Source organism: Mirounga leonina, unplaced genomic scaffold, assembly GCF_011800145.1.
Source record: "Mirounga leonina isolate KUSES-001 unplaced genomic scaffold, KU_Mleo_1.0 Mir_154, whole genome shotgun sequence".
Lineage (NCBI taxonomy): Eukaryota > Metazoa > Chordata > Mammalia > Carnivora > Phocidae > Mirounga > Mirounga leonina.
Genome location: NW_023270389.1, coordinates 28057543 through 28085119, shown reverse-complemented (window position 1 = coordinate 28085119; position 27577 = coordinate 28057543). Strand labels below are relative to the sequence as shown.

The 27577-nt window shown below is 51.7% G+C and overlaps 1 protein-coding gene across 3 annotated transcripts in view; it reads left to right on the top strand.

Moving 5' to 3' along the window:
* NAV1 (neuron navigator 1) overlaps nt 1-27577 on the top strand; it is a 244790-nt gene that overhangs the window by 67234 nt on the left and 149979 nt on the right. For 2 of the 3 annotated variants that reach the window (XM_035010341.1, XM_035010342.1), the window contains exons 2-3: nt 5758-6510; nt 10736-10839. In XM_035010341.1, the coding sequence (XP_034866232.1) occupies nt 5789-6510; nt 10736-10839 (826 nt within the window). In that variant the 5' untranslated portion in view covers nt 5758-5788. The remainder of the gene's footprint in view (nt 1-5757; nt 6511-10735; nt 10840-27577) is intronic. The other variant, XM_035010343.1, reaches the window with a different exon arrangement.

The following is a 27577-nucleotide window of genomic DNA, read 5'->3' as shown; positions in this document are numbered from 1 at the left end:
TCTCTAAAGCCATATAGCAAGAAGTAGCAGATCTAGGATTTGAACCCAGGTCTTCCTGACTCAAAAGGCGTTACTCTTTCCACTACAAAATTTCCCAATGTCTAGTTTCCTACCCTGTCCACTGGTGGGCGTTGGGTGTTATCACATCCAGCACGGACAGTGTTTTTCCTGTTGATGCTCTCGATTTCTGATCAGAGCCTGGCAGGTACTCTGATCCTCCTTTGCTCTGCTGGAGGCTCCAGATGAAGCAGGCCATGCAGCCTCCATCCCTGGGCCATCTGGGATGGAGGGGCACTTGAAAAAAGGGTTCTTTGTCCTTGTGATCATAACAACAATACTTGTTGAATCCTTACTATGTCCCAGCTACTGTTCTAAGCACTACCTTTATTCACTAATTTACTCTTCAAAGCGATGAAGAGGTAGGTCCTGGTGTCAGCCTCATTTTTACAGATGAGGAAACTCAGAGTTTGTGGAATTTGGCCAAGTTCACATCATCAGCAAAAGGCAGAGCCAAGCTTTGACCTAGGCATTGTGGCTCCGGAGTTTATTCTCTTACCACTAACACTCCACAGAGTCTCTTCGAAGAGGAGAGTATGTGTTGGAGCGCTGATAGACAGACCATGGGCATGGGAGGTTCAGTCATCAAATCTACTGCTTCCTGGACCTCAAACCACCAACCCCCAACTCTGCTGCTGCCTCTTCCTTGAAGCCTTCCTGGATTCTGCCTCATCAAAACTCACACACACACACACATATCCATAGCACTTTGTTTTGCCTCCCTTGACACACAGCATATGCGCTTGTGACGACTGTGCATGTTTCTCCCTACCAGACTGTTGGCTCCTTGAGAGCAGAGCCTGGGTCTCAGCCACTGTGATTGCCACAGCATCTGGCAAAGCCCCTGGTGTATGGGAGGTCTCAACCAAGGTGTGTTATTGATGAACAAAGGGATCCTGTTGTGAATCCTTTCGAAAGTGCAATGAGCTTTGTTAATGGGAAGTACTAATTCCCTAATGTAATTTATTGAAGACAGGAATCCCCAGAATGAGTGAACTAAGGGACACTTGAGACCCTCTTCTTGAATCTGCTCACTGAGGTTAAGTGAAATTTCAGATCAGAGCACTTAGAAGGAGGAAGAGAGAGCAAGTTTAGGAGTAGGGGATCTGGTAGGATCCCCCAATACCACATGTGTGTGCACACACATATGCACATACATGTTCACATAAGAAAGACATAGGCTCCTTGCTAACACTCCCAGCTCCTAGCCTTCTGCCTGGGACCCTCCCCAGATATATTGTGAAGGTATCACAAAAGATGATCAGTACTGATAGCCAAGCTCTTTGGCTTGAACAGGCCCTGTCCAAAAGACACATAGATTGTCCTGCTTCTCTGGGACATTTTGTCTAACAGTGAGAACCAAGAAATGGAGACCATTACAGCTAACCCTGTATACTGTGTATACTATGTATACTATGAAAGTGACTTTAATACTTCCTAATACCCCAAGAGGCTGAACATTTTCTAGATACCGCCTTATTCAGCCTGCTCAGGACATGAAGAAATGGGGAGCAAGGAGGCAGAAAGGATTTCTCCTTATTTCACAGAAGGAGAAACTGAGCCCCAGAGCAAACATGGGAGTCTCCCAAATCATTCGGTCCATTAAGAATGCAGCTTGGATGCCGTGGCCAGTAGATACATGGTTAGGCCCCAGAAGAGATCATTTGGACAGAGGCCTCACCCTTGAGCTTTGAAAACACCATTGTCCATGTGTCTCAGCTAAGACCCCACCCCCCATGAGTACTCACTCCCCCCTTTTCCCCAGGCCTCCCATCTGCTAGAGACTTGGAACTCCATAGTCTTCCTCCTCAATCCCCACCTACCCCAGGTGTGCCACCTGCTACAAGCATGTGGCCAGACAATTTGGCCCATTATCTCCCTCCCCACCCCCATTTATTGCCTATAGCCTCTTATGGGGCAATGCCTTAGGACCATCTTGGCGGCTAGTACCACCAAAGGCAAACAGGATATGAAGGGTACAGGGAAAGCTGGCTAGATCTGAGGAATGTTGGAGAAAAAAGAGAAAAAGAGAGGAGGAGGAGGAAGCCTCCTCCAGAGCTGCCCATGACTGATTTCCTTTTCTGGTTTCCACCCTGTGAACTAGATTTATGCCCTCTTCCTCCCTCCTCCACAATCTCTGGAAGGCCCAGAGCTGTCGATCACAGCAAGGACAGTGTTAATATGGAGGCTGAGGAGTGCATCCTGAGGCCAAACATGCATTTGATGGCTGTGGTCTAGGGAATCCATCCTTGGGCCTCAGCGAGATACTGATGCTGTCTAGGGAAGAGAGATATGCTGGGTGTCCTCTTGAGATCTCTGTAAAGATCCTGAGCCCCTGTGAGTTCCCACTCTAAAGGCAAACCAGGAAGGCTCCTTTGTGCCCCTTTCCCACCAGGCTCAGAGAACACAGCGTGTTTGGGGATCCCTCCTCCATCACCCCAAAGGTGGTCTGATTCTTCCAGACTTCCACCTGGGATGGTCATCACCTCCTGTGTGCATGCTGCTCCTGGTCTAGGTGAGGGCTATCCTCTGGGGAGGAGGAGAGAGCAGGGCCCCCCAGCTGTAGTGAAGAGGGAGGGATGGGAGTCCTGTGATCCTACCACAGGAATGTTTTTAAATCCTCTTCCCATCGAGCTTTTGAAAAAATGATGATCCAGTTAAAGCAGCAACTGCATCTGCTCCATTGGCAAGTGAAGTCGAAGCAGCTTCCTCGGCCTTAAGGCTCTCTTGGCTGGAAATCTGGCCAGTCCTAGATGTAGGGCCTGGGAGAGCCTGGGCCAAGGGGAGCCTGGGGATGCTATGAGGACAGTGTAGGTGAGTTGGGCTCTTGGGGGGATCCCTGAGCACTACAATGTGGGTAGGGGAGCAGTTCACAGGAGAGTTGCAGGCAGCACCAAGATGCAGTTCTGGGTTCTATCACAGACATATCTCCTGGAGGGGGTGGGCTGGGGTGCCTACATGGCCATGGTCCCCACACTGGGGTTTGATGGGACTAGGCCTAAGGGGAGAGGCAGGAGGGGCCTGGGTGGTACTGTGCCAGTGGAGGGATTGACCGTGGGAATGCTGAAGTCTCAGGGGTGTGAGCTGTAGTGGGTCGGTGGTCTTAGGACCTTCTCATGGGTGGTCAGCTGATTCGTTCAGTTGGCCAGTGCGTGGCTCAGCTCTGTGCTGGAGGCCAAGGTCAGCAGCTCAGGGACCACACACACCTTTGATCAGGTCTATTCTTATCCCTCTGGTCCTGTTGGGTGTTGTCACTGATGCGTGTAGCTGATAACTAGTGCAGTGGCTGGACAGGAGGATGACAACGTAAATCTACTCTTACCTCTACTGGGGAAGAATTCTTGCTACCGTCTTGAGGCCAGGCTAAAGCATGGTGTTCCTCCTTATAGTAAAGACCCCCTATTTCTCCACCTGACTGCAGTTGCTCGATTTTGTCCTATTCTTATTTTGCAGACTGCTGTTAGTACCCTCTGAGATCTCTTTGTCAAAGTACTTCTCAGGCCCTCCTGTGGGGCTGTCCTTGGCAAGTTGGGGCTGTGCCCTCCATGGGAGACTGTGGGCAGGCAGAGGGTGACTTAGAGTGTCCTTTCGGTCTACAGCCTGTTAGGTGGGCATGAGACAGATGGGAAGGAGGCAGGAGTCAGGCAAGCCTTGGATGTGGTCCTGTGGGCCTAGGTGATGGGCAGCCACTGGAGGAGTGGAGGTAAGCTTGGTCGTGGTCACCTGAACACACGTGGCTTTGCCTTCTCTGCTGGAGGAGGTGGGGGCTACTTTAGTTCATCCAGTAATGGCATCAAATCATTAAAGTACAAATTAGAGGAAAGGAGGAGGGGGTCAGAGCATTTCTCTTCCTAGAGGAAATTATTTCCTCCGTTAGCAGAACAGTCCTCTAAGTCCTGACTCTCAGTCATTTCACACTGTAGTTCTATAAATCCATCGATGTTTAGAGGTCTATATTGACTTCTCACAGTTTAGCCTGTAGCTGGTCCTGGGCCACAGAGTCAAAGGTCAGAGAAAGGTTGACAACAGCCATAACCAGTCCTGTGCAGTTGCTGACAGCTTTCTCTGCAGTATGAAAGGGGACACCCCAGTGGGCTCAGGTGGACCAGCCATACCGTGGTGGTCTTTTCTCTGCCCACATGTCCTTTGTCTCCATCTTCACCCAGGGCCAGTTTACCCTTAGAGAGTCAACTTAAGCATTTTCCTCGTACATAATCATTTGCCTACATTTTTCCTCCTCTCCCTGGGACCATTTCTAGGTCTGGCATCGTTCCCACAGCAGTGTCTGTGGCCCTGTGCCCAAACTGGATATTATACCTTTTCTAAAAGGTAATAAAGTTGATAGCAAAGATGATAACATTTAATCTGCATCTCTTCGATTTTAAGGAGGACTTTTGTTTTTGTTAGGTTCTAGCCAATTATATGTATTACTTTGTGAATTCCTTGTTCAAGTCTTTTACTCTTTATTCTGTGGAGCATTTGCTTTCTCTTATTGATTTGGTAGAATTCCCTTGTCCCCCATATATGTTGTAAGTATTTTCATAGTTTATTGATGGCTTGAATCTTTTTAAAAGGGCTTTTGTGTCCATACAGAGATTTTCACTTTTATGCACTGAAGTCTATCAGTGTTTTCCTTTATAATTTCTGCCTCTGACGTGGGGCTTCCAAAGGCCTTTCCCACAACAAAATTATGGAAACATTTATGCGTGTGTTCTGCGAATTCTTTTATGGTTTCGTTTTCTACATTTCATACATTTAACTCTTTCATCCATCTGGAATTGATTGATTGTGTCTTTGTAAATGGCTTCAAATTCCCTTGGAAATGAAAGTGATTAATAGAGCAATTAATTCATTAATTAACATGGCGGGGAGGAGAAGCTGGTAGAAGAGGAGAGGTTGAAGATACAGGAGAGGGATGGGATAATTAATGGATCAAGGTCTGGGAGGGAAGGGATTGAGCGCTGGGCCAGAGGGTGCATAGGGAATGGCTATGAGGAAGCCTATGAGCCCAGTGCCCAAATCTCCGGTAACTGAGGGGTAGGGACGGTGGGGAGGGACCAGGAGAGATGGCGTCAATGAGGACCAGTGAATGGTAGGAGCCAGGTGGCAGGAGCCTAGGGTCGGGGGGAGGTTTCCAAGTTTATGATTTGCGGGGGTCGGGATTGGCTGCTCTACCTTTGAGCCCAGTGGGATCTGGAAGATTACATTCCACTGGACAGGAATCCTGGGCACTTTTGTCAGATAAAGTGGCAGGTGGAAGGAACATGCAGAGAAAAGGCTGAAGGCACAAGGGAGTTGGTTTACTGTGGGCAGGGGATTCTAGACTCAGGCTACAAGGAAGGGTCTGAGAGGGAGGGGCTGTGAGAAGGAGAGTCTATCCCCGGTCAGTGGAGGGGAGCAGAGTCAGGGAAAGTTAAATGAACCCCGTTTGTACAGAGCATCATGGTTCGCAAAGCACTTCCACATACGTGTCTTCACATGAGCTTCACAGCAGTGTTTCGGGGCAGAGAGGTAATGGGGTTTGCCCAGAGTCAGGCAGGCAGGCAGGCACTGACCGAGTCAGGATGTGAAGCCAGGAGCCCTGATGCCCAGCCCGAATGCCTGTGCCTCCTCCCCTGACCCCGGCATCACCTTTATACACTCAGGAGCAGCAGCTTGGGATGGGGCCTAACGATCCTCTTTTCTCTCCTCTCTCTGCAGGACAGTAGTCCTCACTGCTGCCTTGCTAACCATGAATGGGATGGCCAACGTGAACTCTGCCAGCCGCCCCCACTATGCCTCCTCTATCCCTGTGCCTCGAGCTGCTTCCCAGACCAGGACTCATACACCGGGCGCCTCTCCCCAGCCGCGGCCACGCCAGGCCGGCCTGGCCCTGAGCCCCCAGCGTGCAGCCTCCCCAAGACTGGGCAAGGCAGGAGGTCCTTCCAGAAACTCCTCTCCTAAGGCCTCCCGGGGGAGAGGCTCCCCCAAGGCTTCTGGGGTGGTGAGAGAGTCAGCTGAGGGTGGTGAAGGCCTTTCCAGCTCCCCATGGAGCAGTCCCAGGGCAACCCCAAAAGCAGCCCTCTCCAGCTGGGCTGGGGCCAGAAGAGTTGGGGAGACACAAGGCACCCAGGGAAAGAAGAAGGTGGCTCAAGAAGGGATTCCAGTCCGCCAGAGCCGGGGCAGGAGCCCGTCCCGAACAAGCTCTCGTGGAGAAACTCAAATACCAGGGGCTCCTGAAGGTCGAAAACTTCCTAACTACCCAGGAAAGGATCAAAGAGATGCAAACTACAGAAGTTCAGGGGTCCCCAGGTCTTTGGAGCCTGATGCCGGGGCAGTATCAGGGGCTTCCTCCCCAGGGTGCAGCCCCGTGCCAAGCAAACGCCCCTCCCCCACCCCTGGGGCCATCAGCTTCGCCTCCAGCCATCAGCAGAGTCAGCCAGTCACCGCCACAGTGGCCCCCTTCCAGTACAGGTGAGCTGGGGGGAGCAGGTGGGGAGGGAAGCAGGGAGGCATGGAGCTGCGACCCAGCAGCCAGCCCGAAGAGGAGGGGGCCTCGGTCCATCAAGTACATCATTTTTTTAATAAAAATATCTTTACTAAAATGGCCACATTAAGTAAACTAAATTTTAATTATTAAGTGTTACACAGTTTTGAAACGCTCAAATGCAAATTAAGTACCTCTCTGGCTAGCCTGATTTCCTGGGCTTTTCCTCTGCGCTGGTGTGAGGAGAAACCCACTTACATCTAGGGTTTAGAAAAGCTTGTACACCATTCCCGGGACACGGCAGGGCGGGGTGGGGGGGTTCCTCTGCAGCAGCAGAACATCTGGGGTGGAGGTGGGGGGGAACTACTAGGAGCTTTCACTTGTACTAGAAGCCAACAGTGTGACTTGGTCTCTGAAAAGTTCCAGGCATTCTTATACAGTTAGAGACATCCGGGGCCCAGGACCAGGAAGCCAGTAGTCCCACTGTATTCGCCATGTGGTCCTGCCTCTTTTAGAGTATCACAGTTAGGAACGCCACATTTTAAAAGGGCATCGATGCCCAAAAACACATTTCAAGAAAGGTGGGGCACCTGAGTGGCTCAGATGGTTAAGCGTCTGCCTTCGGCTCAGGTCATGATCCCAGGGTCCTGGGATCGAGTCCCACATCGGGCTCCCTGCTCCTTGGGAGCCTGCTTCTCCCTCTGCCTCTCTCTCTCTCTCTCTCTCTCTGTCTCTCATGAATAAATAAATAAAATCTTTAAAAAAAAAAAGAAAGGTGAACAGGTTGGTGAGGGATCCAAGCAAGGCGTTAGAAGAATGATTAAAGGAGCTGAAGCAGTTTACTTTGGAAAAGGGAGGGTTAGAGAGGGTCTGAGAGCTGTTCTCAAATATTTGAAGAGCTGTCATGTCATAAGATGGATTAGATTTACTTGGTGCGGCTCCAGAGCACTGAGTTGGCGTCACGGTGGTTAGAAGTCAGTTTGAGACAAACTGGAAGCTCAGGAGGAAGAACTTTCCAGCAACTGGAGAGGTTTACAAATGACTGATAAGGCAGTGAGCTTCCCGTCATGGCAGGAATTCTAGCTGACACTGTGATCAAAGGAAGTTCTCATTTGGGTGATCCCTGCCTCTGGGAGCATCTCTTCTGCCTGATGTACCACCCATGTTCCTTCTCCTAAGGAGCTCCTCCTGTCTGTGTCTGTCCGTCTGTCCCTCGTGACCTCCACTGAGATTCTCCAGCTGGTGAGAGAACTCAAGGAAGCACACATGCAGGGCAGACCTTCCTTCGAATGGCCTTTTCCCAATCAGTACAGCGTCTCCCTGGTGACTCTTTGGCTTTCTTCTCCTACCTGATTTCCTTCTACCTGACATCCTTCATTTTGAATTCAACCTTCGGGAAAAGTGTCTGGGCATTAAATTGTTTAAGATTTTACATTATCTACCCTACACGTCCCCTGGCAGATTTAGACTCTGACATTTTCCAGAGGTCAGAACTTCTTCCTTTGAACATTTCAATGTAACTTGAACAGAACCGTGTTTCTTCACTCAGCAAACATTTATTGCATGTTTGCATTTCAACAGAAATGGAAATGTGTTGTACCAACCGGGGCTGGGGGGGTGGGCAGCTTTCTTCACCATCCACCTCCTAGACCTTGCCTGTTTCAGGCCCTGGGTTAGGGTTGCAGGGAGGGCCGTGGTTCGGGCAAGGGCGGATTAGGACGAGGGACACCCCTAGGTGCCGCTGGAAGATGGAAGAGAGCCCAGTACACCCTGTGGGGCCTGGCGCGCCTGCCACGGGTCACTCTGCCAAAGGCCAGGCTGGGCTATCCTTGCAAGTTGCATAGCCAAGGAGCTACCATCTGCTCCCTAGAAGGCACAGACATCCTGTTTTCTTAGAAATCTCCTGCCCCCACCCCCGGCACCTTGGCCTTCTGCAAAGTCCCAGCTGCTCATGGAAACAGAGGTTATCGTGCTCCCTCCCCATCTCCAGCCCTGTCCTGCCCCACCTGCTTCTCCAGGGAGCAGATCGCCAGCCTTCTCTTGCCCTGCCCTATCCTCCATAGCCGTCTCTGTCCACGGGGTCCGGGTGCGGTCCTTCCCAAGGATGTGTATCTCCTGCCTCCTCTCTGACCCGCCACCGCCTCCCTCTGGTCCCCCCGGCTCTCTGGACCCCAGAGAAGGCGTAAATGCCTCTCAATCTGCTCTCCAGGTCCTCTGCTCTCATATAGCTGGTTTCCGCAGATCTTCAGCCTCATTCTCCTCTGCTCTCCTGGAAGAGAGCCCTTTACAGCTTCAGTACCCTGGGGCTGCCTTTCTCCATCTGCCAAGTGTTCTCTTTTTCCAAAAGTTCTCTCCTTCCCTCCTCAGGCTGGCCTTTGGTCAGACTTCAGTGAGGAGGGTGCAGTCAGTGGGGTCAGGAGGGTAGGGTTATTGGTTTTCTTCTCTCTGGTTCAACCTCTAACCAGCTTCCGGCATAGATGACACTGTCCATTCGGGCTGGAGAGTGAGGGGAGGCCTGGGGCCCTGGCCGAGTTTGGGGAGGTGGAGGCAGGCAGAGATGAGAGTGTAGAACCGACTGAGGTTAGAGACACGGAGGCCTCCGTGTCTCTAACCAGGAAGGTGCTCCTGGGCCAGTGCACGCCACTCACCCTGGCAGCATAATTATGGCACCAACAAGCATGACAGCAAAGTATTTGTATTTCTAACGCTAGTTCTTGCTACCTGCTCTGGGTCAGGCGGTGCTTAGGTCTACATATATGATGCTATTCAGTGAAACATGTACATTACCTAGAATTCCCTCTCCCCAGTAGAATGCCCTATTGCTTTCTCACCAGTATGTTGCATCCCTTCAAAAACCCAAGTCTATATTCATTTCTTCCAAGAAACCAACCAACTCCAGTTTTTCTTTGTCCCCCTGATACTCGAACATCAGGCTGATATTGAATTGACAGCAGTACATGGTGAGCGACCCCCTCAGACCGAGCACTCCTCAGGGCAAGACGAAGTCTCCTGCTTTCTCTGAGTACCCCCCACCCTGCTCTATTGCAAGCCCCCAGCTCAGGGGCCTGCAGACACACAAGAGCCCGACACTGCCTGCGTGGCTTAGAGAGAGCCACGCAGGAGCAGCAAACACCTCACACAACCCTGGACTGTCAGACTGATCTGGGCCTTGGAGGCCATCTCTTCTATCCCATGATGGAAGTGGGACCTGGAGGAGAAGAGATTTGCTCTGCATTTCACTGTGAGTTAATAGCAGAGCTGAGCCCAGAGTCCCAGCCATCTGGGTTGAAAAAAAGGAAAAACTGGAGAGAGAGGAAGACAAATCTCAGTAGCACTGGAGACTCACAGGGTCCCCCAGCCCAGCCCCCGGCCCCAGGACCAGACATCAACTTTCCCTCCTGCCTGCACAGCTCTCCCCGCCCCCTCCTGCCAAGCTGCCAAAGGGTCCATTTAGCTGGAGACAGCGGGCGGACGGGTGGGCGGGCCAGCTCTGAGAGCCCAGGGTAATTGCCTATAATAAAAGCTCCCACAGCCTTTGTTCCTGGGAGCGATTGTACGGTTGGGGTTGTGCTCAGAAGTCTGCGTGCACTTGGGAGCTGGTGCCCGGAGACCTCACCCTTCCTTCCTGCTGCCACACTGGCCCAGCATGGACTTATGCTCCTGGGAGTCGCTGTGACCTCAGCTGAGCCTACCCCTCCATCTTCCCTGACCTCCTCACTGCCTGGACTGTGAGCAAGCCCAAGGAGGCCTGTGTGCCCCCTAAGCTCTCATAAGGAGTCGGTGACCTGCGCTTCAGAGGAAGCTCTTCCCTCTGTGTGTGAACATGGCTATAATCCAGGCACAGCCTGAGGTTAGGGACCATGGCAGGACGCAGGACCCAAGGCCTGGAGTTACTCTGGGTTTCCTCTGTCCTGTGGGCGATTTGTGTTCCTGGGATCGGTGGAACACCAAAGGGTGACTGGCATCAGGCATCCCAGTGCCCTCACGAGTTCCCCTATTGCCCCTACCACTGGCCTCACTTTGCCCAAGTCCTGCTTCGTGCTGAGTACACACATGTATGCATGCTTGCCAGGGAAGGCCCAGCCCAGAGGGGTGTAGAGCACCAGCACCGGAGAAGAACCAAGCTCCAAGGGGGTATCCTTAGACCCTTAGAGAAGCTTCGAGGCCAGGACAACCTCTGTGATGAGTGACCACCCCTTCTCTGTCCCACAGGCTTCAGACGGACCAGGAACCTGGCCCCCTCCCTCAGGCTAGCTGGGTCCTTGATGGCTACTCCGGCTGCCCTGTTGGGACTGAGGAGAGCTTCTCCTGTGCAGGTGAGTGTTCTAGAGGAAAGACTTCCTCCTGGGCTGGGGAGGCCACCAGACTAGAAGTCTCACTGCCCCTGTGGGAGAAGAGACCTGGCTAGACAGGTCTTTCTCTTCACAATGAGCCATCAGCCTGTGAATTGCATTTTGAGTTTTTGCCATGCTTGGCTCAACCCAGGGCTGGTCCATCAAATCCAGGGGCACGTCCAAGTCAGGAGAGGAAAGTGGCCAGTGGGTGCCCTGTTTATCCAGTGCTCAGGTCTGGGAGTCACCAAGGCCATGACAAAAAAAGTAACGAGCTGGGAGATTGAGAACCAAGAGCCAGGTTCCAAGCAAAGCCCAGATGAACAGTGGAGGTGCTGGGAACCAGCGAGGCAGCCCAGAGCCATCTGGCTAACTGCCTCACAGCTGCTGCCTCTCCCAGGCCACTCCCACACCTGTCACCTTCCCTGGGGCACCCGGTAGTCACAACATATCACCTGATGCATGTCGTACTGGTGCCTGAGCCTCAGGAGCCAGAATGTGAGGCTTACCAAGAAGAGCCCCAAACCTGGAACACAGTGATGCTCTGTAGGGGCAGAGATGCTGCGTGTCCCCAGGTGCATCCTCAGGCCAGTGTCTGGCCCCCGGCAGGTGCTCAGCAGGTGTCTCTGACTGAATGACTGGTGAGCGGATGGGTGAATGCTTGGGTGCCATAGGTCAGGTCCTAGATTGGTCAGATTCTAAACTCTTAGCGGGGTTTAGGTGTGTGTGTTGATATTCCTGCAACATTAAAAAATACCTAGAGGATGACTGTGTATGCACGAGAGGTACTCGAGACTCCACACTGCAGGGCACCAGCTCTGTCTGTCCTTTAGTTTCCAAAGGGGGCTTGTCCTAGGAAAAGGATGAGCTTGCTTTTGGCAAACCTGAGATTGTCCAGAGGTTTTGTCTTAGCTTCATTTCGGTGCTTGGCTCCGGTGGGCAAAGTTCGGGTATACGACACAGCCTGACCCTGATGCCATTGGACCCCAGTAGAATGCCATTCCTGCTTTCTTCGTCCCCTCTGTGCAGGTGGTTGGGTGTTCCTCTAGGCTGGGGGCGGGGCCCTTTGAGCCTTCTGCCGGCCTGGGCGCCAGCAGTGGTCTTAGGGCCTTTGTGACCCCGAAGACAGAGAAGCAACACTCACTCCATGGCAAGCCTTGTAGAGGAGGTTTGTGGGGGTGGAGCCTGGGCATCTAGAAAGTGAGCCATTGCCTCCCACAATAAGTATGCCCGCAGAGGAACCAGGGCATGGTGGGGGACAAAGGAAACCAAATGTCACTGGCACTGAGAAACCATCAGAATTAGAATGTGGTAACCAGGAAACTATGTGGAGCTCTATTTTTACATTTGCAGTTTTGTTAGTGTAATGGCTTCCTTATGGGTATGCCACACTGTGGGAGTCTAATGATCTCCACCTAACTAGGCTCTCGTTCATAATCATTATCCGATGAGCTGGGGAGAGGACTTTCACTTTTAGCATCTGCCACAGCCTGACTTTAGGAATCCCCCAGGCTCGTCAGCTGGAAGACCATCCTTACCAGCCAGCTCTGAGCATGTCCGATAGATCCCAGGTTGGGTTCCTCCGTGAGGTGGAGTGCCAGTGAACCTTTGGAGGTGGGAGAAAAGGGAGAAGCCCTTGCTTCCTCCAAGGCTCCTGGGGAGGAGAAACCAGGTTCACTGCCTCTGCTCTGCCATGCCCTAGTCATCATGGCGATCCACGTTGGCCAAGGCTATGCTGAGCATGCCGACGGGTTGGATGGAGAGAGAGATTTAGGGTCTGCTTGTGCTTTGTAGGGGAACCTGCACTCTAAGCCTGAAGAAAACAGAGATGAGAAGGGAGACGATGGAAGACTTCCATTTTATGCCCTGTTCCCCTACCTCTGAACTTCACTCAGAGCATGACATGATTCATTCATTCTTTTCTTCTTTCATTCAGTCAACAAACCATCAATGAGTGTTTGCCTTGTGCCAAACACTGTGCTCAGCACTAAGGTAAAAGATGAATAAGGGGCACCTGGCCGGCTCAGTCAGGAGAGCATGCTACTCTTGGTCTTGGGGTCATGAGTTCAAGCCCCACATTGAGCATGGAGGCTACTTTAATCATAAATAAGTAGATAGATAGATAGATAGATAGATAGATAGATAGATAGATAGATAGATAGATAATTTAAAATGGCATTCCTATAGAAAAAAATAAAACAAAGAGATGAGTAAGACTCTGAAACTGTTTCAAGGAGTTCATAGGCTAGAGATTCACTCCAGTGAGTCTGACCCAGAGGATCGGTTGGCAGTGACCTGCCCTTGTAGGAGCTGATCCGGCAGCCCAGTCAGTCCTGCCCATATGAGGCCCTCTAGCACGAGGAGGACACTGGCATTATGCTCCTCAATTTGTAGAAGGATATTTGGGTGCCTTGGAGAATAGAATACCATATCCTATATCGGTGTCATTCACAGAACCCAGCACAGTTATTGACCATGTGATTCCCATATCAATTTGTAGACGACAAGGGGCAGGTCTGCTTTCTTTTGTAGCTCAAACATCCTTCCTTCTTGTTTGTGAACCCGTCTTGCTCCCCATACCTAGCACAGTGCCCGCTGATCAGTGTTTGGTGAAATGGTGAATTGAGAGAGTAAATAAGGAACCCAAGGTCAGGGGTTGTGGAGTCATTGATCCTCTGTGGACCTGCTTCTTGCTGGCTGATGAGGAGCAACCAGCCTTTCTTCTGTTCTCTTCCCAATACGGTCCTCTCAGGCATCCAGGCATCTGGGGGGACAGAGGCCTTGAGGGGAGCAGGGAAGACTAAGACCTTTCTCAGCCTTGTACTACTTTCTTCCTTATTCTGCCTGGGAATGGAGTCCAAATGAGGTGGGATAAGCTTTGTAGAGCAGGAAGAGAATTTCCCACGATGACTTGCCACCACACAGCGGTGTTGGGACTTGGCCTTCGTATGTCCCAGGGGTGTTCTGCACCTAGCCCATGGGTGTTTGTGTGTGTGCCCTGACGCACTCTTGGCTCGCTTGGCTGTGCTGGTGAGGGCCCCGTGCTGGTCCCATCTGCCAACACTCCCCTTAGTTGCCACCATCAGATCTTAATTTGGAAAGCCAGTGGAAGCCAGTGCTGACATTTCTGTGTGCCCACATGTGTGAGGCCGTGTGCAGGAGGACTGGGAAAGGTCGCCCCAAGGTTGACACAGGTTCCTTAATTACTTCCACTTTGTGGCATGTTTGACTGAGTGCTAAGTGGACACATAATGAAGGGTACTTTCTCTCACCATCACATGTGTTGCTGGGGAACAAGCTAGAGCTTCCTCCCTGCCTTGCTTCTCACACAAGGCTTGATATATATAGAATAGGAGGGGCAGTGTAGAGTTTGGCCTCATGCTGGAGTTGTTTTGTTTTTCTCCTTCTTTCTTCTCCCTTGTTGAGCCGACTCCATCTTGAAGGCAGAATTAAGTTTTTTCATGTTTTGTGAATTTGGGAGCAGGGATAGAGTCCCCCTTCTGAGAAAACTTGCATACCTGGTGTGCCCTCCGCCGGGGGGCAGGAGAGAGGTCTGGTCACTGCATTCCCTGGGAGAGGAGTTTGTTCAGGGCTCTTAGGTCCAGCACAGTGGGGCAAGCCCCCTGTGCTCTTCTGGGGGCTTCAGGCCAAATCCAAGTATCCCAGGGCTACTGATGACTTGGAAAATCAAAGAACACAGGAAGTCAAAGCTCTAATGAACTTTCCCCATCACCCACATGTGGCCTCATTTTCCATGGGGAGCGATGTGGCTCAGAGAGAAACAGACCTGTTCACGACTGCCTGGTTCGTTAGCAGGGGAATTGAAGCCAGGACTCCTGCCTTTTGGTGTCTCCAACTCTAAAATGACCAAATGGTAACCATGACTACCATTTATTGAACACCTACTAGGTGCAGGGCTCCGTGCTAGATTCTTCCCGTGAAGTCCTTCACGAGCATCTTATGCAACCCTTTGCAGGTGGAACTGTTATTCTGTGGAATAGATGAGGAAACTCCAGCTCAGAGAAGTTACATGAACTAGCTTGTCCGGGAACACACAGCTAGGGGGGCTGTGCCAGGATTTGAATCTGGGCTTGTCAAAAAGCCCAGCCTTCCAGCCTTCCAGCGCTGCTCCCCTGCCTTCCCGCTGCTCCCAGCACTCACTGGGTCACTGGCACACTGTCTCCCTTAACCTCCGCCAAATGGTGGGGAAGGAAACAGGGTCAGGGAGCCACAGTCCTGCTGACATCTTCCTCAACGTGAGCAAGCCCTGGGATGTCACCGGCTTCTCTGTCATCCCAAACCTGTGTCATTTCATGCTGAGTTCACACCGCCGTGTCCCCTGCCCTCTGGGGACTTTCAAGCTGAGCTGAGCCTGATGTCCCAGCCATCCGTGGAGAGAGGACGTGCAGACAATTGACTAGAAAACACAGGCCGAGTTCAGGGGCAGATGGTATTAGCTCTGTTGTCAGGGCTCAGGCAGCTCCGTGCCGCTGTGGGCCAGAGGAGGCTCGGGAGTTCGGGGGTCTCTTGAGGGCCGGTTTGGATAAACAGGGTGGCTGTCTGGGACCAAGTAGGCTTCTAGGAGCTGGGAGGGGAGGTAATCATAATACCGCGTAGCATTGGCTAGCACTTGCTGTGGCTTCCTCTGCATTAGGCCCTGCCAATAAGCACCTTCAATCCTTCTAACAACGTGTGAGAGTTGGAACAGCTCCCCAGCTTCGTATCACAGCTTTACCACTTGCTAGCTGTGCAGCCTTGGGGAAATGATCTAATCTCTCTGTGCCTCCATGATGATGACAGTACCTTCACAATGAGGACGAAATACACCAATGTATAAAGTGCTTAGAGGAGCACTGATACATAGTAACTGCTTAGTATGTGTTATTGTTCGTTATTGAGGAGAGTGCTGTTACTAACATGCCCACTTTACAGATGAGGAAATGAGGAAAGGCTATGCGACATGCCCAGGGTGGTCCAGCCAGGATTGGAACCCAGGCAGCTGGCCTTCGGAGGTCACTCTCTTAGCCATACATGCCATGACCTTGCTGGAGGGAAACATGTCCCGAGTCCTGGGGTGCCACCGGGAGGCCGGGAGGGGCAGCGGGATGAGCAGCAGGACAGAGCCTAGCTCGGGGGGGGGGCCTGTGAAGGAAGAGGCCAGAGAAGTGAGGTCATCTGAGGTACCCTGCTGGAGGAGTTTGAAATAGAAACTAGAGGGATCTGGATTCTATTTCTTAGGAGGAGGAAGGGGGAGGGAGGAGACTGAGTGACTTCTCAAGACAGCATTTGGCAGGGAATGGGATTAATCTCCAAGCAGTGAATTTGACCCAGTGGGAGCCATTTTAGTGGAATGTCAAAATGGTTCTCCTGTAGAGAATTGTCCCCTATACCCCGTACCTGTCTGACCTCGACTCAGCTTCCTTCTGGCAGGTTTCTGGAGATTCAGCTCTCCCAACTGAGAGGAACTTCTTTAGTTCTTCCTGGGAAGCCCTGGCCTCTTGTTTAATTCTCTCTCTGTGTGCCTATGGGCCATGGGAAGGCCCTGAGGATAAGGATATGTACTGGGAGGAGGTAGGCCCAGTTACTAGGAATCTCTCCAGATCCGACTACCCCTTACAACTTCAGAGTGTTACCTAGGGGGCTCTGGGGCTGCTAGAAATTTCAGCCATGGGAGGAGGAAGGAACCTGAACTATTTGCTAAACTTTCACCACTGTCCTTCCTTGACCAATGGGGAGAAACTTCCATGACTAATCCAGAGAAACCCTGTTTCAATGATGCCCTAAAGACTTGACTTCACAGGTCTTTGTCCCATCCCTGGAGGCAAAAGCTGGCCAATCCTGTTCACAACAGGGTCTCCCTGGGAAGGCCTGAGGCAGATGGAGAGCCTGCAGGCAGCTTCATCTCAAGGAGCCCTGGCTCCGAGAGAGGCTTTAGTCCCTCCCTCTGGCACCACTGAATGGGCAGAAACCGGAACACAGTGCCCCCCCCTTCCCTGCACTTCCTCTATCCCCTTGATAAGAGGATTAGGGTCCCCCACTGAGAGACTTCCCCCCCCACAATAAGGCCGCCCAGCAGGCTTACATGGAAGGAGCTCTGGGGAGAGGCAGTTGAAGAGAGTGAGCGACATAGACACAATAAGCAGGAAGATTAAGTGCTGAGAATTACCCCAGTCATAATATTCCTTGTCCTGAGTCCTTTAAGAGGCGGAAGGAATCAAAACCCCGCCTTCCTGTGTGTGGCTCCCGGGCTGTGGGAGTCCTGTGCTTCAGAGAGAGCTGAAGATAATTAAAGGGTCAGGGCAGAGAGAGGGTCAGCGAGTGTGGGGTCATCCAAGCCCTGCGGGGAGGGGACAGGACAGAGAAGTGGTTAGTCTTAGTCATCCCTTCTCTCAAGAAAATCGTTCCACCTCCACAGAGGGCTGGAGAAGCAAATGAGTGTGTTCTGTGTTGAGAATGATCGAGGTCACATTGATAAGAGAACTTCCGAGTGGGAGGAGAGCTCAGCCCCATCAGAAGTGGAGGGCGAGCAGCTCTCGTGTTCACATAAAGACTGGCACAGTCCAGGGGCAGGAGCTTGACCCAGTGAGCTCACTGCATCCTTCCTGCCTGAGAACCTGGGTTTCCATGGGGCAGGAAGAAGCACAGAAGTGGTAAGCTCCTTGTGATGAAATCAGACTGGGTGAAAGGTAGAGTTCTCATCATGCTTTGAGACTCCCACCCACCACACCAATGACTATTCTTAACATTTGCAGAGCAGTTTTTATATACTAAGTAATTGCCAGTGATTATTCTATTAAAATTCAATGAAATATGAATCCATGGCATTCCTGTGTTAAGTTTAATGTCTCTTTAAAAACCTAACAAGGGGCGCCTGGGTGGCTCAGTTGTTGGGCGTCTGCCTTCGGCTTAGGTCGTGATCTGCCTTCGGCTCAGGTCGTGATCTCCGGGGTCCTGGGATCGAGCCCCGCATCGGGCTCCCTGCTCCGCGGGGGGCCTGCTTCTCCCTCTCCCCCTGCTTGTGTTCCCTCTCTTGCTGTGTCTCTCTCTGTCAAATAAATAAATAAAATCTTTTAAAAATAAAAAGTAAAGGGCGCCTGGGTGGCTCAGTTGGTTAAGCGACTGCCTTCGGCTCAGGTCATGATCCTGGAGTCCCGGGATCGAGTCCTGCATCGGGCTCCCTGCTCGGCAGGGAGTCTGCTTCTCTCTCCCACTCCCCGTTTGTGTTCCCTCTCTCGCTGTGTCTTTCTCTGTCAAATAAATAAATAAAATCTTTAAAAAAAATAAAATAAAATAAAAAGTAAATAAAAACCTAACAAAAACTCTCATAAAGCACAGAGGTGCCCGCTGAGAGAATGGGTATAGCCATGATACGTGAGCGTCTTTCTCTCCAGAGTAGTGAGAAGGTCCCCAGCTGGTTCTGGGTCAGGTGGGTAAAGGTTTCTCCCTATTCTTGCAGTTGTTTTTAACTTTTTAGCATCAAGGACCTCTTTCAGAACCTGGTTGTCTCCCTAGACAAATGGACTCTTCACAACACAAAACTTATATTTGACGGTTGGTTTCACGGACCTTCACAAACCAGTTTGTGAACACACATTAGGAAGTTCTCCCCTTCAGTAATAGTATCACAGCGTTGGCCAGACAACCTCAGGTTTGGACCTTTTGTTTTTTCTCATCAGGTTTTTGGGTTTCCTTGGCCCATAGTGAGGTAATGGGATTTATTACAAATGGGTCAGTTCTGCTCTAAAGCAGAATGTTGAGTATGATCTTTGAGGTTCCACTTAGTGTTGTGATTCAGTGACCTTAAAACAATCAACTCTGCGGGCGCCTGGGTGGCTCAGTTGGTTAAGCGACTGCCTTCAGCTCAGGTCATGATCCTGGAGTCCCGGGATCGAGTCCCGCATTGGGCTCCCTGCTCGGCAGGGAGTCTGCTTCTCCCTCTGACCCTCCTCCCTCTCCTGCTCTCTGTCTCTCATTCTCTCTCTCTCAAATAAATAAATAAAATCTTTAAAAAAAACAAAACAAAACAATCAACTCTGCATGGACAGGTCAGATTGGATTCTAGGTTTGCCCTTATAACAGGATACATGCACACAGGCAGTTTGTGTTTCCAGCCAACACACAGGCACAGCTGCACGCACAGAGGCTACCCTTGTCCCTCTTCGTCCCCCGTCACAGGCCTGTGGTTGCCATGACAACTGATCTGGGCTGGTCCTAGTCTAGGGGCAGTGGACCTGGGTGTTGCAGAGCTCATCTGGAGCCCAATGTGCAATGAACACCCCAATGGATGTGTATGGAACAGTTGCCATGGCAACACACAAGCCAAACACATGTGGGAAACATCTAAGACTTCTTATCCTGGTCTCTTTATTAGCGCAAGGAGCACAGGGATCTAATTTTAAATGAGTGCAATTTCAGAGTCGTCTAGATTAGGTGTTTTCCTTCGGCCTTTCCCTGCTGTAAGGCCATGAGCAGAGGGATTCGAGAGGTTCTCCACCCCGTACTTCCACCTAATTTCTTACGTAACCAACGAGAACACGTTTCATTACAGGAAAATGGAGGCATTCTCTTAAGGCCACGTAGCAAGTCAAGAGACCGGGACCTCCAAGACTTGAGAAGAGGGAAGTCCTGAAGGGGTCCTGCACTTGTTAGTACTGCCAAGTCCACTAGAAGTGACCAGGACCCCAGGACAAAGGGCATGAGGCTGAGCTACCAAGGGGCTGGTGGTGCTGTAGATCACCAAGGGAGTAATCCTCTGTCCTTGTCCCCAGGATTCTATGGGCCAGTTTTATTTTTTTTAAGTTTTTATTTATTTATTTATTTATTTGAAAGAGAGTGGGGGGTGGGAAGCACAGAGGGAGAGTGGCAGGGAGAAGCAGATTCCCTGCTGAGCAGGGAGCATGATGGAGGACAAGGATGTGGGGCTTGATCCCAGGACTCTGAGATCATGACCTGAGCCGAAGGCAGATGCTTAACTGATTGAGCCACCCAGGTACCCCTGTGGGCCAGTTTTAATGTGACTGCACTCCTAGACCCCCATGCAAACCTCAGGTGCAGTGGGCATCTGGGTTACAGGGAGCAGGGGTGGGATTAGGCCTGGACCAGAGGATAGGCAGGAAGCATGAGAGGGCAAGGTTACCAGGTGGTGGAGCCAGAGCCGTGAAGGCCTTGAGTGCCTCGCAGGGTCAGCTCTGGCTCTGTACCAGCAGGTATCAGACTTGGAGAGCCCAGTCCTGCACCTGCAGCTGGACATGCTGGACTTCGGGCTCGGGTCCTGTTTCCTTGTATGATAAGAGGTGACTTATTGCCTTCCCAGGGTCTATTCTCTGCCCTTCCCATTTCACCAGATGGTAGGCTCATCCCTGTCCTGTTGGCCTAGAGGCTCAGGGGAGGTGCATCCAGGCTGCTGTGAGCCCTGAGGAATGTGGGTTGTAGTTTAGAATTTCTCAGCATTGCTACCCTCCTAGAAGCTCTCCCTGAGACAGTTAGGCCAGAGGGTAGACAAAGGCCTATGATCCCTGGCTCTACTCCCAGCCTTTGGTTTGCTGAGCCTGATTTTCCCCCAACAGGCGGGCAAACAGCAAATCTCTTCTGAACTTGCACTGCTGACCTTGTGGCCCAGAAGAAAAATTCCCAACCCCTGGGCTTGGGCGCCTCCTGGGACCAGAGATGCTGAGTGAGGGCCTTGCAGAATCCATATTTCTACCAATGCCCTGGCAAAGCAAAGTAGCAGCTGGGCTGGGAGGAAGGAAGTGGATCAATCTGGGAAGGCTTCCTGGATGAGGCCCTTGGAGGTATGAGGAAGCTGGTGCATCCATGCTGGACCACTGTGTCCACTGGCCCCTTTTCTTCTGCAGATGGCAGCGAAGGGTGGGGCTCAAATTCCAGTTGAGACTGTCTCATATGCCAGGGAGCCTGGGCTCTGAGGACACCTTGCTCACTCTTGCCTCTGTCTCCCAGAGATGTCACAAAGCTCTCCACACCTCTGAGTAGAGCAGAGATGGAGATGTTGGAGAGGAGAGGGTCTCAGTTGTGATATGTCCCCAGGTCACTCCCCCGAAAAACTGGAGCTTCCCTTGAAGGGGCAAAGAGAGGGTCTGCTGGCCTCCCTGTGGCCCAGGGCTGCAGAGAAGGAAGCAAAGATGTTGCTGGGACCTCATCCCAGAGCCTGGTTCCCATTCCAGCATACCAGCTGCAGTGTCTCTCACCACGGGGTATTGAGAGGTCACTGCTGTTTACAATCCCCCACACATCTGTTCTGAGTCACGCATTCATTCATTTACTTGCTCGTCATTCACCAACTATTTCTGAGAGCCCACTATGTGCAAAGAGCCATGATGGGTTTTGAGGAAAAATTCATAATCAGTCGACCAACCAAAGATGGATCCTTGGGAAACACAAAGGAGTGAATGAAAAATTTTGGCTCTGGATGTTCAGAGATTATTGAAGTGGCTACAACGAACTGTGTGGAGAGAGTCAGGGAAGGCGTCCTAGGGAAGGGCCGAGGAGAACAGAAGACTCCAAAATATTCTCTAAAACCAGCTCCTCCGCAAGTCTTCCCTATTTTGGTTGAAGGCCAGTCCAGTGTTAGAGTTGTCCAGGCCCAAATCCTTGGGATACGCTCCGTTTCTGTAAATCCCACACACCCACACCTGGTCTATCAGCAGATTCTAATGGCTTCAGAATATAGAGTCTGACCACTTTGTGCCACTGCCAAAGTAACTACCCACTTCCAAGCCACCATCCTCTCTCACCTCCGCTGTTGGGACTCTTCTGCCCACGAGCTTAGCGCTGCAGCCAAAGTGACCCTTTCAAGGGGGAAGCTGGGTCCTGTCACTCCTCTGATCCAAACCTGCCAGTGACTCCCATCCTACTCAGAGTAAAAGGCCACGTCCTTGTCATGACCTAGAAGGCCTTCCACGCCCTGGCCTCCAGTTATATCTCAGACTTCATTGCCTACCACCATCCTCCCCTTCCTTTCCAGCCACGCGGATCTCCATGCGGTTCTGCTGCTGGGCCGGGCGCACTCTCCCTCAGGGCTATTCCCTCTCCCTGGATATCTTCCCCCAGTTATCCATATAAATTGCTCCCTCTCTTCCTTCAGATTTTTACTCAGATGTCATCTTCTTAACTAAAGCCTTATTTGGCCACCATACTGAAAATTCAACCCCTACCGCTGGAGATTTCATATTCCCCTTCCTGCTTTGTTTTACTCCTGAGAACTTTGTAGTAGTTAACATTTCTTTCTCATTTATCGTCTGTGTCTCCCGTTAGACAGGGAGTTCCACAAGGACAGGAGTTTGTGTCAATCCTCCAGCACTCCTCATAGCGGGCACGTAGCAGGCACTGAGCAGGAGGTGAGCAATGGGGAGCTGGTCATCAGGATGTAGACGAGACTGTGCTGAGCACCGGCCATTTCAGCAGCCTCCAGCCTGGCCTTGCGCACATTTTGAGTGCTCAAGAAGTCCCTGCCAATGGGTGGAATGACATAGGGGAATGACAGGGTAGAGAAAAGGACAGAAGGAGGTGGGGAGCAATGCTGGAGGGCTTTCCACAAAGGCATAAGTATTGGAATCTGCTAGGGAGGTGATGAAAAAAACCTCATCATAGGGATCTGAGGAGGGCAGACTCAAAGAGGGTGTCTGTCACTCAGTTGGCCTGGCCCAGGGTGGGTGGGCTAGGCTTGCAGAGCCATGGGACTAGGTGCCTAGCTCTTGCTCTCCTGATCATGACTGTGAGCTCAGATATCAAGAAAACTCTTCCCTCTTCCCTGCTCTGACTTGGCCCTTGTCGGAGCCAAGTTTGGACTCACCTGCCCACTCCCCCCTCCCTCAGATCCCCTCTTCTCCCAAGGTTACCTTTCAAGGTCAACAGGGTGGGGGCAGCCCACCTCTCCTTTCTACCTTTTCCTGTCCTCCTCTCTCCCCAGTCTAATGGGGGAGCCCGCAGACCCCCCACGGACAACCTGGGTTGCATCTGTTTCCCAGCACATGGTGTGAGAATGTAAAATCACACAGCATGCCTTTCCTTGGCTGTATGCCTGTGTCTTCATTCCTCAGATTGCTTTAAGTTCTCGGTCAACACATGTGGTCAAATCACTCATCCCACCCCATCACAGAAAGTGCCATTGCCTTTGGAGATAGAGGAGTGGGGTGATGAGTGGTTCTGGGGAGCTGGGAATTGAGGATTTTCATGATTCCAAACCAGCCTCTTTCCCCACCTCCTCTTTGGAGACTGGGCAGAATCCAGTTGCTCTCCACAGGGCACTGACATCACCAGGACCCACTCTCTGCCCAGCCGGGCCTCTCCCTCATCACATAGGATTTCTCTCATCAGACCATCCCCAGCCTATCTTTTCTGTGGCTTGGGGAAAGAGGAAACGGCAGAGTGGGAGGGGCTCAGGGCGGTTTGGCTATGGTGTGACAGGGCAGGTCCCTCTCTTTTTAGGAATCACTCAAGGAAACATTCTGCACATATTGGCTTTATCGACTGATGCTGGAATGGCTGTTGCCACGGCAGCAGAGGCTCCCACTGCAGTAGAGGATGGTGGGAAACTCAAGGGATGTGAAAGGAATCAAAAAAGAACCAGATAGAAGGAGAGGTCGCATTAGGGAGTGTCTGAAAGTTCCAGGATGCCAAGAGGACTATTTAAAGAGGCCACCACGGGGCGCCTGGGTGGCTCAGTCGTTAAGCGTCTACCTTCGGCTCAGGTCATGATCCCAGGGTCCTGGGATCGAGCCCCACATCGGGCTTCCTGCTCGCCGGGAAGTCTGCTTCTCCCTCTCCCACTCCCCCTGCTTGTGTTCCTGCTCTCGCTATCTCTCTCTCTGTCAAACAAATAAATAAAATCTTTAAAAAATAAATAAATAAAGAGGCCACCACATGGCCATGGCACAGCCCTTTAGAGAGTGGCATCGAGAAGATGAGCAGTACCGGGTGGACGTGGACGGAGAGAGGACTAGCACTCAAGGGGATTAGCACTGAATTAACTCATGAGATGAGCATGGAAGGTGTTTTCCATCTCATAAACTGACAGGTGGCCTCTCGTGCAGGAGGGATTGGGGGCGGTTAAAGGGGGGATTGTGGGGGGCCAGTGGTGGGGGGCTAGTGCCTATCTTCTGGACACAGACAGATCCAGAGGAGACAATCCTCCTCAAAGGAGGCAGAATTTCAGGAGCTGTTTATTTTTTTTAATTTTTAATTTTTATTTTTTTTAAAAGATTTTATGTATTTATTTGACAGAGAGAGACACCGCGAGAGAGGGAACACAAGCAGGGGGAGCGGGAGAGGGAGAAGCAGGCTTCCTGCCGAGCAGGGAGCCCGATGCGGGGCCCGATTCCAGGACCCTGGGATCATGACCTGAGCCGAAGGCAGACTCTTAACGACTGAGCCACCCAGGCGCCCCTCAGGAGCTGTTTATTGAAGGAAAGGAAAGGAAAGGACTTGGGATTTGGGGCATGAGCTATCCCCAGAGAGGAGGCACAGAGGAACAAAAAAGGAGTAAAGACGAGGAAGAGATCGGGCTTGCACGCAGGGACCAGCGAGGGCTGGAAGAAAGGAGGGTCAGCTTCTGGGGGCAATGGGCATGCGGGGACAAGGAAGTACAGGTGGACAGAGCAAAAAGTGGAATAGTGCCTCATAGTAATTCTGAAGATTAATTTGACAGGAGCAAACCTACAAACCTACTGGAGACGGGAAGCCAAATAAACCAAGGGGTGACAGCGTCAGGTCTGCCTACAGAAGTGCGCACTAGGCGGGATGGACCACAGTGGAAATGATGGTTTTCAGCCAGATGGCAACCAGTTAATTTCTCCTTGTCTGCTAAAGAGATGATTTTACATACAGGGAAAGAACATAGAAATAATAAGCAAGAGCTACTGTAACCTGGTAAATCAGAGAACAAGGATCCCCAGATTCTCAAATCGCTATTTTTAGGAAAGGTGAGGTTCCTGTGTGATTGAATTAGGTGTGTCTGGCGCAAATTAGGGAATGACCTCTAAGTAAGGATGAGGACTCGAGAAGTGATTGTTTGCAGTTTCATTAAAGGTGGCCTGTGGGACGGGGGAGGAAGGGCATGGTTACCCGGAGACTTGGCACCAGTGATGGGGCTCGGTCCCTTCCTTGAGCTGGGATCTTATGTTTGGGCATAAGCATGAGGACTTCATGTGTGCCCAGAGAGAAAAATCCCAGGACTGGCCACACCTTTGGGTGCTCTCTGTGGCCGGGGCAAGTTCTGGCATGATACCACCTAAAGTCCCTTTAACCAGATCTCTATTGCTTGTCATTCCCTATCTGAGATCACAAGACTTGGTTCCACCCCTGAGTTTCCTAAGTGCTAGACATAGACTCTGAGGCCAGTCTGCATGTGCCCTCTGGACCTTCTGCTAAGTTTTTGCACCCGGCCCCTTTCCTCTGCTTCTCTGAGGCAGCAGGGCGTGAGCCCGAACAACCTCTTGCTTTCTGCTCTCCTGGTCTGAACCCTTCTCTGTTTATACTGCTTAGTATTTCAGGAAGCTTTTAAGACCTCCTCCACCTCTTCTGCCTGGTGGCAGTCTCTTATTCCTACGCTCACATGTACCCAGCCCCTAGGAAGGAAGTGATGGACTCTGGGGTTACAGCACTGAATGAGACAGCCAGGGTCCCTGCTCTTCAGGGCTCGGTCTCCCTCCGGTCACTCCTGAAATTAGTATACACATACCTGTGTCTGCCTATCTGTGGTGAGTGTGTTGGTGTATGTGACATTGTTTTTTCACAGGGTCAGGATGATTATTTTCCCAGATCTGTGTTGTCTATCTTGTACTCCCCCTGTCAGACATTGAATTCCTTGAGGGCAGAATTCTCCATCTTTCTATGTATTGACCAAAGCCCAGCCAAGGGCCCATGCTTCTTACCAACACCCCTCTGCTTGAGAACTGTGTGTTCTTGGTATTGTGGTAAGCACATCCTCTCGGTGATGATCCCTGTTCTTGTAGATTTTGTTGTATCTCAATCCAGCCCTGGGATTATGGAAGGCAGAGGCCTGGGGACAGACACTACCAGGACCCAAGAGTCATAGAGGGGACAGATCCAGTACACAGCGCTCAGGCCTTCAAATCCATTTTGCTTAAACAGTTGTGGCATCTGCTTCCTGCAAGGTGCTGAGAGACATAGTTCTGAACCCAGAAAGCTCCAGTGCTGGTGGAGGAGACAGACATGTACACAAATACCTCTCACACCAGGCAGGCTGTGACGATTAGCACTAGGAAAGTGGGTGAACCATGAGACCCAGGCACAGGGTTGTTCAGATTCTAAGGGGACAGGCAGGAAGCTAGAGAGAGGAAGGTTGGGGATGGGGTGGGCAGATAATCTGACAGCCCATTCTGGCAAAGAGTTCTTGAGGTGCCTAGCTGGCTCAGTCGGAAGAGCATGCAAATCTTGATCTCGGGGTCATCAGTTCGAGCCCCATGTTGGATGTAGAGATCACTAAAAAAAATAGATAAACTAAAAAAAAAAAAGAATTCTTAGGGCTTTATCCCCAGTGTGTGGCTCTATCTGGGCCCCACCTCTTCTGGAGCAAGCTTTGCTTCCAGAGTCATATCCTCTGCTTTCTCCTGTTCCTCATTTTCTTGCCTGAGAACCATTTGCTCAGGCAACTTGGCACTGACCTGGGAGGCCATGGGAGAATGGGCAGTGTCGCCCTCTACTGAGGGAGTGCCCTAGGCGGACTGCTGCTTGCTCCATCCCTCTTGGCCTCTACCCCTTCCACCCTATCTTTCTTCCCTGAGTCCAAGTGGGAGGAGGGAGAAAGGAAAATGTTGTCTTTTTAAATTGCTCTGCAGTCCCACTTTAGATCAGGCCTGCAGGGGACCCATGCTAAGCCTCCAACTGATTTCCTAGGTTTGACAAAGCGCTTTACAATGCCAAAGCCCTTTTACCCATTAAGCTGGTATTATAACCACTGTAAGAGAAGAGAGCGAGCCAAAGGGGTGCAGTGACTTTGACAAGGTCAATTAGAATGGCAATCCAATCTCCTAATCCCAACGGTTGGTCCTTTTCTCCATGCCCTGAGCCCCCTCCCCCGTCAGCCCTAGGCCTGTCTCTCCGAGCCACCCCTGTCCCAACCCCTTTGCCCTACCCCAGGGAGTATCCCCTACCTCTGGAGGGCAGCCGAGAGCCTCCGAGACTGAAGTAAGATGGTACTGGGAGTTTCCTGGAGGGAAACCGCCACAGTTTGGAGTGGGGGTGGGGAAACAAGCAACCTGGATTGTACGGCTTCCCCAACCCCGCTCCCAGCATCTCTCCCGGTCCCACGAGCGCAATTTCCCTCCTGCATCATGAGCTGCCCTGTCTCAGTCCCGTTTACCTGCGCCTCACATCTCCTCGACAGATCCTTTTCACTGCCCCCCACACTCTGGGCGTGGCAGAGGACCACGGTGCCCTCCGAGAACGGGTCCCGCCTCCGCGTGGAAAGCGAGGAGGAAAACTGGTGGAATCCTTTATCTCCCCCCCCAACCCCCTACTCATCCGCCCCTGCATCTCTGCCGCAAATACCACCCCCTCCCGAGCCAGAAATAGACACACACTCGCTCTCCCCCACCTCCCTCCCTCGCGCACACTCCTCCCCTCCTCCTGTTTGCTCCTCCGCCTTCCCCTCCCCTCCTTCCTGCGCTCGGAGCTGCAGCTCGCAGCCTCTACTCAAGCTGGCGGGCGGAGTGCCGCGAGGGAGCTGCGGAGCAGTGCTCGGCCC